We start from the raw sequence: 13,665 nt of genomic DNA, 5'->3' as shown, positions 1-13,665 counted from the left end.
TACTCTGGTGTTTAAGTATATCTTGTATTCATGTAAAAATGTTGACAATAAAAGATTTGGATGCTGCATCACCAGCTGTGTCGATCATGTGGGCTCAAATGGCTTTTTAATTGCAGTTTACAGCAGGTCAAACAAAACAAAATATGCTGAGTGTATTTGTATATCAAATGGTCTTCTGCTGTAAAACTGTGAAATGTTTCTGAAAAATGTGCTTCACAAAGCCAGTTTGACTGTCAGTAAACCGCTGACCTTGACTGCTGATCAGACAGCGAGTCCAGAAGTTTGCTTATACCAGCCAGGCAGCCCTCCAGTCAGTCAGCCAGCCAACGCACGAACAGTGGGGCTGCTGCAGTTGTTATGGCAACAGATGAGTGTTAGCACCATCTCTGACACTCTCTGGATTACTTTCACACATGCACAAACCCATGCACGCACTCCAGTTAATTGCAGGATTTCACACAGGCTCACACCCAGAGAAAAACACGAACACACACTCCCATTATTACCACTACCAGTATTATCTTGTTTCCATGGCTGCGGGACACATTGAGATCTCATTATTACCAAGCAGAGCCACGGACTATTAGTGTGTAATGGACCAGTCTGTGTTTTGTGGTAGACTACAAGGAACATAAAGAGCCCTGTGGAGGATTTTGTGTTGTTTTGTCATGCAAAAATTTTAACAACCAAGAAAAACTGAAGAACCTCAAGATGCATTTTCTTGTTTGTGAATGCATCAGGGATAACATTTTTTTTGGGAAAAAAAAACCCTGTAAAACAATTTGTGCTATTGCAATTGATCTTTAAAGTGATAAAAAAAGAAGAGCTTTTTCAATAATAAAACAAGAACAAGACAGAATAAAAAGATGAATAAAATAAAGATAAAATAAAAACATAATTTACAAAACTGTATTTAGTAATAGAGTAAGGACATTTTCGGAAAGTGAGGACACTTTGGCAGGTCCTCGCTTTTTCAAAGGCCTGTGTGAGGGTTAAAACTTGGTTTTAAGGTCACAGGTCACACCTAGGTTAAGGTAAGGGGCTTGGAGTACAAGATTGTGTGTGTGTGTGTGTGTGTGTGTGTGTCTGTGTGTGTGTCAAGGGGTTTGAGTGCTTTTCTGATTTTCATGCTGCATTGTTTCAGGAGGTGACATCACGACAGCCTGCATGAGTGCCGCACTGATCTCTCTTACACACACATGAACACACACATGCAGAAATCACAGGATTTGTAGCAGGGGTGACGTTTCTCTGGCTCCATCGCAACCAGGCTGTGTCCTTACAGGCGGATTATCTATCACCCTAAACATGCAGCGACTGCCTCTGTGGAAACATATGACACATTTATTTGTAACTAATTTAAATACTTATCATTTTACAATTCTTGCAAATTTCCATCAACAGTGATACTGAAATCCGCCTTTTTTCCATGTCTTCTGCATGTCACTGAAAAGCCAGTAATAGGATCCACTGATATGGACATGCATGAGCTTGAGGGGACCAGCGTTTAGACAGCTCATAGCGACATGAGTTGGCACCGCATGATTTCCTTTGTCACAGGCGTGGTAATTACATTACAGCACATGGCAAGGCTCCACGCAATAAGGTTCCACTCTCTGAACAAAATACAGCTTTCTGCCTCAACAGTATTACATGCAAGCTCATAAACTACTTTTCCTTATGGTACATCGAAATGTGTTCATCCATGGCTTGTTATGTGTCTGTTATGGTCATTAGGTATTATATTCCCGAGTAAAAACATGTTTTTCTAAAGAAAATCAGCTCTCCAGACACAAACACCTCAACAGCAGGTTGCCTTTGTTAGTATAAAGCTCCTATAATAAATTAACCTCACAGGATCAGTCTAATGATTGGATGCCTATTGGAATACCCCCATTGTGTGTGTGTCTGTTGATTGTCTGGGTATGAATAGTGATTCATAGTTGAGTGGATATGTGCCTAATTGTGTAAAATCAGAATGTAATAAACATGATTTTTATTTTTTTATTCTCTGAGTGTCTTGATAATACCACGTTCAATGGCATTCTATAAGAACAATGGTTACAATAAACCAAATTCATTGGTTTTAGTTCATTCAACTCATATTTAACACATGCAAAAAGATTTCAGCTGAGAAAATAACCTTCACATCATTAATAAAACAACCCATGCCTAAAACAAAATCTATGTTCAGAAAAACAAAGATATATTCCCTAAAAAAGACATAAATTATCCAGGTCCAGGCTTTCGCCTTGTTCGGGGTGTAGTGACAAACAGAAACAAGCAAAGCAATTATGGTTGCATTCATCACAGGTACGAAAAATCTATGTTTACTAGATTTTTGTCTTGTAATGAAAATGTTCAGGAAACACAGCGAGTAACTAAAACATGTTTCATTTCAACTGTGACCTCTGCATTCCTATATGTTTGCTCCCTGCCATGTTGTTGATCTAAAAAGCCTCTCAGACAGACAGAGGATAGAGTGATTCAAAGCCTCGAATGCAAGGAGCTGATTACTTTTTGGTGTCAAGCCTCAAATCCAGGCCTGAGAACCTCAAGACTGAGCTGTGGCTCATCATGGGTTAAAAAAATCAAGATAAAGAAGAGCTTGGTGTTTTAGATGGGAGAATAAAGATTTGCTTTTCTATCATGGTGATGTAACTGAATGTATCTCTATGAATGAAACACTTATTTAATCTCTCTCTGAGTTAAGGAACGGGAGACACACACTCTTTAATGCTCTGTAATTTTATGCAATTAGTGGTTTGACTGTGCCACAGGGGGTCTTAATCATTTGAACTGGAGATTTGAATGTTAAGAATTGATTCCCCATGGCAGCTGTCCAGGATGGAGACAGAGAGACTGAACGTATGGTCACAGTGACCTCCACTGATGATAGAGGTCAGACGTTTACATCATTTAGTCAGTCTAGAAAGGCAGGAGTAGTGTTTGATGATGATGTCAAAGATGTGTTTTTTATAGTTTCCATGAAGATGTCCTATTTTGGTGCTCTTCTTAAATATGTCTGTGCTCAACATAAAAAAATTAAATTTATTTATTTATTTTTATTTTATTTATTTGTTTATTTGATATGAACATACAGTAACATTGGTGTCGTAATATTCAGACATGCACAACTCCCAGATGCACTGCTTTGAGTGTTTAAAGCAAAATGCTAATTTCCAACACCTGTCCATGGGAGGCTTTTAGAAATTACAAATTAAAATACAGAGAAAGAAGAAGAAGAAAATAATAATAAAAGAAATATAGGTAATTACAAATACAATATAATTATGAGTGGTAATTAGATAGATTTGACCATGTGATCATCAGGCTTTTCCAAAAGTGTGAGTATTTACTGAAAATACAACTGGCTTCTGTAAGTATTGGTCTGTCTGTTTAACACTTTGGTCCAAACTAAGATACAACCACAGGCCAGAGTACCATTAAATTAATCATGAAAAATAATGATACCTGGAGCAACTTGCTTTGCCAGTGGTGGAACTTTTGCAATTGACAGGAGACCAGGGACCAGGTAATAAAATAAACATTAATAACTGACATGTATATAATAACACCTCTGTCTGGGGGTCCAAGTGATCCTTCCCTTGTACCTTATTTTAAATAAACAAGCTTGATTATGATGCTTTTTAATGCACTCTGGCACCTTATTTTGTGATAAACAGTTGGTACTGCTTTTTTACAACTCTCAATAAATACATGAAAATATTACTCAGGTACCTTTATTTAAAAAAAACAATCTTATAATAATATTTTTTTTTTAAAAATTAAATAAGAAAATGTTTGGCGGGCCATCCAGCACCCTATCACAGGCCAGATTTGGGCCATAAATTGAGTATCATACCAAGAACATAATTCTTCATTTTTGTCAAGCTCAGTATCGGTGACAAGAGTAAATACAGGCCAAATTGCCATGCAATTTGATGTAAATATCAGTTGTCCTTGCTGCATTAATCAATATCTTTTTAAATATAATTTTGACCTTGTTATTATTATTATTGTCGACAGAATTTAATTAAACACATGTAATACCAGTAGCTGACCATACCATAACTGCAGTTGATTTCAACCTTGGGGCCTCTGCGTCAAATAAAAGTGAACATGCCAAAAAGAAAATCTTATTTAAAAAAAAAAAGGTCAAACATTCATGTTTACTCAGAATAAGCTGGGTTTTGATTTGTGTATGTGGCCTATTGTATGAGGATTTATTACTCATGAGCATGAGGGATCTGAACTGAACAAAAATTTAACTGCGTTGTCCATTTATCAGTAGTATTAGTCATGCTACCTCATGAAGGGAAGTCAATACATATGTTACGTGACAAAAGAGGAAATGGTAGAAGCTCCATCCAGCGTTAGTCAGCCCACCCTGCATTCAAGGCCACATGAGATCAGCACAGCTCAAATCAAAATGCTTGTGGTCTCTTGTAAATTCCAGTCAAATAACTAACAGGAAACTGCAGTCTGAAGAAGACAGAAAGAAAATGTTATCTGAGAGAGCAAGTAGCCGCAAGGTCATCCGGTTGCTCAGAAAAGATATTTGTTTTTCTGTTGTGGATTTCAGAGCAGTGCTTCTTCGTGGTTGTGGATTTTATATCCTCAGGCTGGATTAATACCAACGAGAGGAAACATTTTTCAGTGTTTCCAACTGTATAGACTCCATCTGTGGAGTTTGAGCCAAAAGAGGCGGTTGGTGGGTTTCCTCTGGGTAGTTTTGCCTGCTTTATAGCTGAGTGTGTGTGTGAGGAATGCTGCTGTATCGCTGAGTCATTAGGTGGAGGTGGATGCCGCTTTGTGACAACACTTGCCCATGAATATAAGAGATTCTCATTAAACAGGCAGGAGCAGCCTGTTCAATCCAAGGTTAATGAATCCCACACTAACACAAATAAATGCTAACACACACACACACACACACACACACACACACACACACACACACACACAATCACAAACACACTGAGCAACACAAAACATAATCCTCCACAGTAATCGAGCATCGCATAATTGAGTTCAGGCTGCAGTGTGGCTGAGCAGGCGCTACACATGAGCAGTGAAAGGGTTTCATTATCTGCGTGATTGTTGAATTGTGGGCCGGGGTGATCCAGTTGTGTGGGTCGCCACCGAAAGATATTTAATTTGAAAAGATTTGATTTAAGTGGCTTCTGAAGCAAATGACCCTTTTCATTGTAAATCATTTAGATCAGATCAATTATTTATAAGGAGAAAATTGAATTGTGGGAGAAATTGGCAGAGGTATGATTGGAGAATAGTGCATAAAAATTTGCTCAATCAGATTATCTGATTTCCTGCCATAGTAGTCAGTTTGCATAGGTTTTTCCTATGCAAGTTATGTGGTATTGTGGCATATCCACAAAAAGACATATGTTGGTAGACTTATCACTTATTTGGTTTTAAAGAATGTCTCTAAATGGCAGTTACATTGTGTAAACATGTCAGATCTGAGCCAAAACCACCTGTAGAGATTTATTTTGATTTATGTCAAGATAAAGATGTAGACTTCATTGTGACCGTGACAGCTAAACAGAGCAAAATAAAATCCCTTTTTTGTTGAGCTGTTTGGCATACAAGGGATTTTGGAGAAGCTGCACTTCATGCTGTGGCCTCCTGATGTGCCCTCAACCCTCCAGTCAAACACGTTTTGCAGAAAACAAGACTCAACAAGTCAGGGCCTCATACTGTATAGCCTCGAGCTGAAGCACCAACCACAGCGACCGTTATTCTACATGCAAATGAGAACCTCTGCTCATCCAAGAGAGCTGCTGCTGCTGAATTATACATTTTAGAGGTCCAAGCAATAATCTATTTGTTCCTGAGAGGGTGACCCGGGTCCCCGGCTCCCAAATCAGTGATTGTGTTTTAATTGGCTATTTGGCTGCTCGGCCTTCACACCGGCAGAGCCATTCATCAGTTGTTGATTAGGTGTCTCCTTCCTACAAAGTGAATGACTGTGGGATCTGGGCTTATCATCCAGTCATTACCCTGCTGCTGATACAGCTAAAAACAATACTGCTTGTTTAAAGGGACAGTTCACCAAATACACCATTTTCTACACACACAGAAGGAGGTGTACACATCTTCTCACAGGCAAGAGGCTCATGCCTTTGACAGTATGAGATATAAACAGTAATGGCGTCCTGTGTCCAGTGGTGTGAGGTGGAATAGATGCACAGACTTGGGTTGAAAGATTATTTTCATTAGATTTATCTTCCTTCTATCTTCCCAATCAGTGGATTAATTGTTTTGTCAATGAAATGTCAGAAAACAATGAAACATACCCTGTATGATTTCTCCAAATCCAAGATGATGTCTTCAAATATTATGTGTCCTCTAACTAACAGTCCAAAAATATAAAGTTATTCAGTTCATTATGAATTAATGAATCATTTAATTCATTAAATAATTAATGACTTTATTTTGAACCAAAACTTCAAACATATGATAAACAAACAAACAAAACAAAGTACACTGTTCGAAAAGGAGTAAGTTGAAGTAAAACTTTTATATCCCTACCCCTCTCTCACCTTTTCTCTTTTAACTGTTATTTGCAACAATAATAATATTTGACTTTTTTTGCTTACAAATTTACAAAAACAATTATCTAATGATTGACTGATGCTTTTTTGGGTCGATCAACAAACTAATTAATTAACTGTTGCAGCTCTATCACAGACAAATCATTTACAGCACAGTTACAGCAGTCTCTTTGTGCTTTACCCACCAGGTGTCAGTAGCTTACTCGTCTTGTTGCTTTAATGCACAGTATGCTGCAAATGCAGACAAAAGGTATGCACTAACCCCCTTATTTTCTACCTACAGTTGAGTAAAATAAGCAGAAAACGTTTAGTTTCTAAATATTGCATAAAAATTACATCACTTGAGCTGCACCTAAACGTATTCCCATCCCATCTTTGTGTACATCATTCCTGAAAACAGTCCATTCTTTCTAACAAATAGTTTAATTGTACTAGATGACCAAATGTTTCCCAAAAATTGACACAACTAAAAAGGAAAAAAAAAGAAAAAGAAAGGGGATGCTATGATCAATGCCCTATTTTTCTTTTGGAGCAAAGGAGGCGGAGGGAGGTGCAGAGGAGGGGAGGGAGGCGGTGCTAAGTGTCCTCCAGTCATCCTCTCAACTGTTCATTCGTGTGCTGCGTTTGAACGGAGACAAACAGGAGGACTGACAAGCGACCGGCCAGAAATGACTTCAAAATCCATCTGAGGAGTAAAACCCGGACCTGAAACCTCTGGATTTTTTCCTGGGTATTTTTGCTCGTGTCGAAGGAATATTTCCCTTTCACGTTAGAGATTTACTCCCAGTAACACCTTTTTTCTTTTTTTGTAGCGCGAGCACAAAACCATACCTGGCTCAGGTCTCGTGCAGTCTCGCCTCTGCAGCTAAAACAGAATATTTTAGTAATCTTTGAAAAAAAATGTGATTCATTTCCTCGCCGTGAGGTCGCCAAACCCAGTCGTTGGCATCAGAAACAGCTGGCTCGTGTCAAGAAGATTGTGGATTAACGTTTTTTTTTTTTTTCTTTTGCTCCTGCTTCCCCGAATATCTCCAAGAAACCCCGGACCCGGTTTTTCAGCGTCCAAAATGAGCGTCGATTTAATCGAATCAACTACATGAGTGGAGCCAAAACAAACGCATATTTCTGCCGAGGAGCGCACATTTTCTAAAACAGCGCCAGTTGCAGTGGAAAATATGGAAAGCGAGGTTTTCTCTCCTTTGCTGGAGCAGTTTATGCTCACGCCTCTGGTCTGCTGGGTAAGCTCCCTAATTAAATATTCAAACGTGTATTAAACAAACTAATTAAACCGCCCTGCCCGTGAAAGCATTTCTTTGAAGTGTGTATTGATTATCTTGACATCTTATTTACATTTTCCCATTTATTTTCAGGTGAAGACAGTCGGGCAGGCGACGCTGACTGATGGCACCCAGTTATCGGAATATATCGAATTGGTGGATGGGATTTACCTGAACGAGATCATGCTTGAGATGTGAGTAATTTGACAGACATGTTACCCCAATATGTCCTCTGCATCACAGTAGTCAAATGAGAGCATGCTTGAGACCCCAAACGCTCCATTTTAATACATGCATACCTCAAAAGCTTGCATGATATAGCAGGATTGCAACACTATGAGATTTTATGAGAAAGTATCGGTATAAATTCACAGTGTTACAGAATTATTATTATAATTATTATCAGTCAGAATGACCCTTAAAGCAGAAGGGTTAGTTTTTGTTGAACTAATGTATTATTGCTACAATTAAGACTTAAAGCCATTTTCTTTTTGATTTTTTTTAATGGAAGTGTGCATAAAAAGTCTCCCTTTTGAAAATTAGTAAAATATAGCTGGGTTTCCATGGTCATGGAAAACCTGGAAAAAACATGGAGTTTCACAAACATAGTTTCCAGCTCTGGAAAAGCAAGGGAATCAGTTAAAAATCACTAAAAAATTTGGAAAAGTCAAGGGATTTTGTTTTGTGTAATAAAAATGTTACAGTAATCTTCCTTGGATAACCTTTCACGTCATAATGTAAGAACACGTTTTTTTTTCTGTAGCTGTCGACATATCATAATACTAATATGTGTCAGTGTGTGACAACATTTTGTCACCACCACGTTTGTTTCGTCATTTTCTCCCCACAATCCATTTCTCTTTGTGTATGCCACCTAGCTAAAATGATGTTTGAGTCTGATGTTTTTGCACAACATTGGCTAAGTTGGGCAATTTTTGTTATGGGTCCTTGAAAAGTCATGGAAAAGCTTTGAAATGTTGTCCCTAAAAATGTGTGGAAACTCTGTAAAGATGACTTTTTTCACTATTGTAGATATGCAAATATACACAGTATCATAATCGTCAACTTTCACCTACCTTAAAACCAGTATACCTTAAAACTAGTATATCTCTGCAACCAGTGAGGGTCTGTGTGGACCAGAGACATCAAATCATGATGCCTTGGGGCTCTCAGTAGGGTCACCCCCTCATGAACAAATTAAGCATTTCTTCAAGAAGTCCAGCCCCTGTCCAGCACTTGAAATTGCCTGCTGAAGTGAATGTAGGCTACACACAAAGGGACCTTGTATTGGGGGCAATCATGGGTCACACTGTCAGACATCTCTGCAGACATTTATTGTCAGGATCTCTTGTAGTTGTGTGGGTTTGCTCACAAGCGTCCGTGGTGTGAGGAGGCAACAAGCAGCTCCTCAACCTCCAGTAGCGCTGTTTTTTCAGTCACCCTAGACTGTCATCTGCAGCCGGCTGGAAGACACCCCGCCCCTGGAAGCTCCAGAGCTCACGTTTCCTGCTGTGCTGCAGATTAAACTCGAAATAGTAGCCTTAAGCGGGCAAACACTGGTTGCAGTGCAGAATCTGGATGCAGGTTAAACAGCAGTGCCTTCATTAATGTGCCAGTACACATTCGTTTTTATTGAATTGAAAGGGAAGTAGATGCTTTTGCAGATTTCTTGATAGATTCTGGAGAGGATGAGGCATTATAGTCTGTCTGAATCAGTCTTTTTCCAGTCGCCTCCTAACATATAGCATGACAGGCGACAGCTTTCCAGTCCTTTGTCTGGCACAGGGAAGCTACTTCCCGCTTGCAGGGCAATTTTTCATATTTTCCACTAATGCCACACTTTACAGTGTCAGCAGTTACCCCTCCTGTTTGCCTGTCAAAGGAGCGTTCAACCAAGCCTACTCCCAGCGGAATTGATTTTCACCTCAGAGGAGATTATAATGCGTGTTGCAGCTTCATAGGGCGACTTCTTGTGTCATCTCGCTTTGGTATCTCTTGAACTGCAAGCTTAATGCGATGCGTGTCTTCTGCACAAGTGTGTCTCTTTATTTCTATATTACTGTACCTCAGTGTGAATTGTTTTTAAAACGATTAAGATCTTGCTGTGTTGCATGAGGAGCTGATTAACCCTGAATGGCTGTTTCCTGTCTCCGCTTGGAGTCATCTTCTTCCTGCTCTACCCTCTTCCCATGTCCTCGACCTCCCGCTGCTCGGCTGCATCCCTTCACGAAGCTTCCTAACTTCAGGTTTCAACTACCTCCTCCACCTCTGGTTCCCATGCTTGTTTTTCCTCCTCCTACTCCTCCAGGCTGTCTCCACTCTCAGAAGAATCCTTCAAAACAGAGAGGTGTTTAAGAAAGGCCACTGCAGGTTCAGTTAGACAAGAGCGTCTTTCCTCTTCCACGCACAGCCTCTTCAAAACCATAGCAGTATTTTTAGAGAATTTTCCCCTATGGGACATTGTATAATGGAGAGCAACCGGAAGGATATGAGGGGGAAGGGTTGGAAATGAGACAGAAAACTGCTAAAACGGTTTAAATCTGACAGGGAAGATCTGCAAAGAAAGAGCAAGAGGGTGACATGCGAACAACAATAGCAAGCCCCATGTTTGCAGAGCCTCATAGCAACTCCTTAGATCAACACTTTGAGATGTTTGTTGCTTGGTTGGTTTTCTGTCTATAAATAAATGGACGGGACTTTTTTGTGGTGTCCTGATTGGTTCTGAACAGCCAGCGTTGAGCTGAAATCGACTGTGACTGGCTCAATGATCTTCTGACAGTATGTCGGGGATTGCCAGTCACACAGCCAACTCTGTGTGTTTATATTTGTGTGTGTGCTTTTCTGTAGAGCTTCTGTGTCTGCGTGGGAGTGTGTGTCTGTGGGTGCATTTTCTTTTGGTCTGAGGCAGCTGTTGGTAGTCGTCTTGCCCAGCCATCCTCCCACACAAAAGGCCTACAGTATTGGTCAGATGTTATGTTGGTGAGACTGCTTTTTGTCTGACTGTCCCACCTCACCAGCACCACGTGGTCACCTCCAGCTAACTAAAATAGATGTATCATAAGCTAAAATGCATGTTACAGCTCATGCATCTAAACAGCAGCTGCAGGGAGTTTTTCGATGATGGCAGTCTTTAAAGATGTGTCTTTTTTCATTGTCCTTATCATTTTTAAAACTTTATATGAGTTAATTTAGTATTAAAAGACAGACATGTAGTTGAAAGAGGTCACATGATCCAAATTTTGTTCACATTTCAGATCTTTGTTGACTGGAAGAAGTGCATGGATGTTTAGTAGAGCTGCAATGATGAATTGTTAAGTTGTTAACTATTAAATTAATTGAGAACTACTTTGATAATGGTTAACCATTATTTTTTTAAAAGAAAAAAGTAAAAATTCTCTCCAGCTTCTGAACTGTGAATATTTTCAGGGTTTTTTATACCTCCATTATGACAGTAAAATGAATGTCTTTGGGTTGTGGATGAAACAAGACATTTACCGACATCATCTCGGGCTTTGGGAAACAGTGATTGACCATTTTTACCAATTTTTCTGTCATTTTATATACCCAAAAAACTAACTGATGAATTGAGAAAAGAATCACCACATTAACCAACAATGAAAATAACTGTTGCAGACCTAGTTTTTGTAAGGCTCCCTTTCTCTCTTCATCTCCTTCTTGCATAGTTACTCATTAAAAGTTGCTTAGAAACCACAGGTGAGTTTTCCAACTTCTCTGGGCGACTGTAGGCGATAATTAACAGCAACTTCAGTCCTCTTAATACTTGAATTCCCACAAACACACACTGACTCTCACTTACTCATTTTGTTTTTCCTCACCCCCTCCGTTCTGACAGCTTGAAATATTTCGTCGTGAGTGCTAGTTGGCAATGCGCCGCTGTTGTTAGCCTTGTCAGTAGCTGCCGTTACACTGAAAAAACACAAGAGTTCAGCACTAATAACAGTCATTGAAGAAAATGCTCTCTGCAGCCAAGAAACACACTCGAGTGGATGATAAAACTCCAAAGATAAACACACATTAGAAGATGAAAGTCAGTAATGTGTTCACTAAACTTTTTTTTTCCTCCCTCACACAAACTTCTAGTTCTCTGGCTGCAGAAACTTGAGCTTTTAACATTTTTACTAGTGATGTCAGCTGTTGCAGTGGAAGCTGTGGTGTTGCTGTGTGAACGTCTCTGTGCGGCTTCGGTGCAGACATGGCAGACAGGCTGGCAGCAGTTGTCATCAGGACAGCATGGGAGAGCAGAAGAAGAGAGACCCTAGGATTATCTAACGGTTTGCTGACACCCAGATGGCACCTCATCCCCTCCTCCCCCGCCCTCTTGTGACTGACATTACCCAGCCAATTAGATCGCCTCCTCAGTGCTGTCAAACCAATTAGTTTTCCCGCTCAGCAAGAGGGGGCCAATTAAGGTTTTGCCAGAGTGACAAGTGTCCAGTAGGATTCTCTGATTTGCTGCCAATCCTGCAGACCCGTGCTGGCTCATTGGCCTGTTCGCTGAACCAGCCAGTCTGTCCTCTACGCTCTGTTGGGACAGAGGTATGAGAGTCAAATAGACAGCTGACTTAAAGATTTATGCACAAAGTGTCTCATGTCTGAGAAGTTGTGCTTTGTCTATCATTTATTTATTTATTTTGTTCCTGTCATTGCTGTTCTTGCTTTGTTTAGTCCACTATTACAACAATGTGTGTTTAGACTGCTGAGGCACATATCTACATGTTTGATATAATAAGTGCATGTATACGTATGTTTATCGAAGAAATAGACAACTGGATAGAAAAGAATTTGATTTGAAAAGGAGATTTTAACTTGGCCAAAAACTAATCTTTTTTTTTTTTTGCTAACATGAGTTCAGTGCATGTATAGTTAGGTAAAATGTGCATTACTAAAAGAATGTTGTTGTGCATGTTTTACAGGTTAATGTATCTGTTGGCTTGAGTGTTCAGACAGATCCATGCATGTCTGTAAATTGATCTGAATGGCTGCACACTTGGGGATGACGCTATGAAGAAAAACGTGAAGGGAAATATTGCCCTCCAGCTTTTTTATCTGCATATATATTCTGCTTGCAGACGAGGATGCTTGCCAGGGGACAAAGTAAACCTATGAGTCAGTGATTATGGATCTATTAATACCTATTGCAGATTTGAAAGCTTATTTTTCTCTCAAGGCCACGTTACAGTAAATCCACTCTGCAGGCTCACACAGGATATAGTCCTCACTGCGCCTGTCATCACTTCCTTTCATGACAGAATGGGCTTTTGTACACATCATGCATACACAAACACATGCAGAACTCCACCGATGAATTTTGTAGAAGAGTATTGGTTTGGAGGGACGACACTGAATGAAGTGTTGGCTTAAGCCCTGGACCCAGTTGGTCTTTTGTTACAGATGCATCATTTTGTTCTCTGGTAATTGTTATAGTAACATATGGAGGCTTAAGGGTCTGTTTTTTATGGTTTTGTAGATCTGGGAGAATATTCTGAGGTTAGACAACCATCTGGCAAAGTTTTATTGTTACAAGCAGAATCTAGAAAAGGCCACAGAAAGAAATGTATCTCTTCATTTATATTTGAATCTTATACATTTATATTTTTCTTCATGAGAATGAAAAATACCCTAATTCATGCAGTATTCTTGAACAAAAATCATGTTATGTTGCCCTTTTAGACCTAATCGAACAAAAGACATGATTGATCGTAACAAATTAAATGTGTGAAAGATCTTTAATATGCCCAGTGTCACCTCACACACTGCAGTTTGTATGACATCCTTGGGTGCATTGCTTT

At 39.5% G+C, this 13,665-nt stretch overlaps 1 protein-coding gene across 7 annotated transcripts in view; it reads left to right on the top strand.

The window, feature by feature from the left end:
- Positions 1 to 7,181: 7,181 nt before the first annotated feature.
- ccdc88ab (coiled-coil and HOOK domain protein 88ab) overlaps positions 7,182 to 13,665 on the top strand; it is an 88,375-nt gene continuing 81,891 nt past the window's right edge. For all 7 annotated transcript variants that reach the window (XM_088086344.1, XM_088086343.1, XM_088086345.1 and 4 more), the window contains exons 1-2: positions 7,182 to 7,816; positions 7,949 to 8,049. In XM_088086344.1, coding sequence (XP_087942470.1) covers positions 7,754 to 7,816; positions 7,949 to 8,049 — 164 coding nt within the window. In that variant the 5' untranslated portion in view covers positions 7,182 to 7,753. The remainder of the gene's footprint in view (positions 7,817 to 7,948; positions 8,050 to 13,665) is intronic.

The sequence above is a fragment of the Plectropomus leopardus genome, chromosome 13 (genome assembly GCF_026936395.1).
Source record: "Plectropomus leopardus strain MGB_pleo_1.0 chromosome 13, ASM2693639v1, whole genome shotgun sequence".
Taxonomy (NCBI): Eukaryota; Metazoa; Chordata; class Actinopteri; order Perciformes; family Serranidae; genus Plectropomus; species Plectropomus leopardus.
This window is presented reverse-complemented; position numbering and strand designations above follow the sequence as displayed.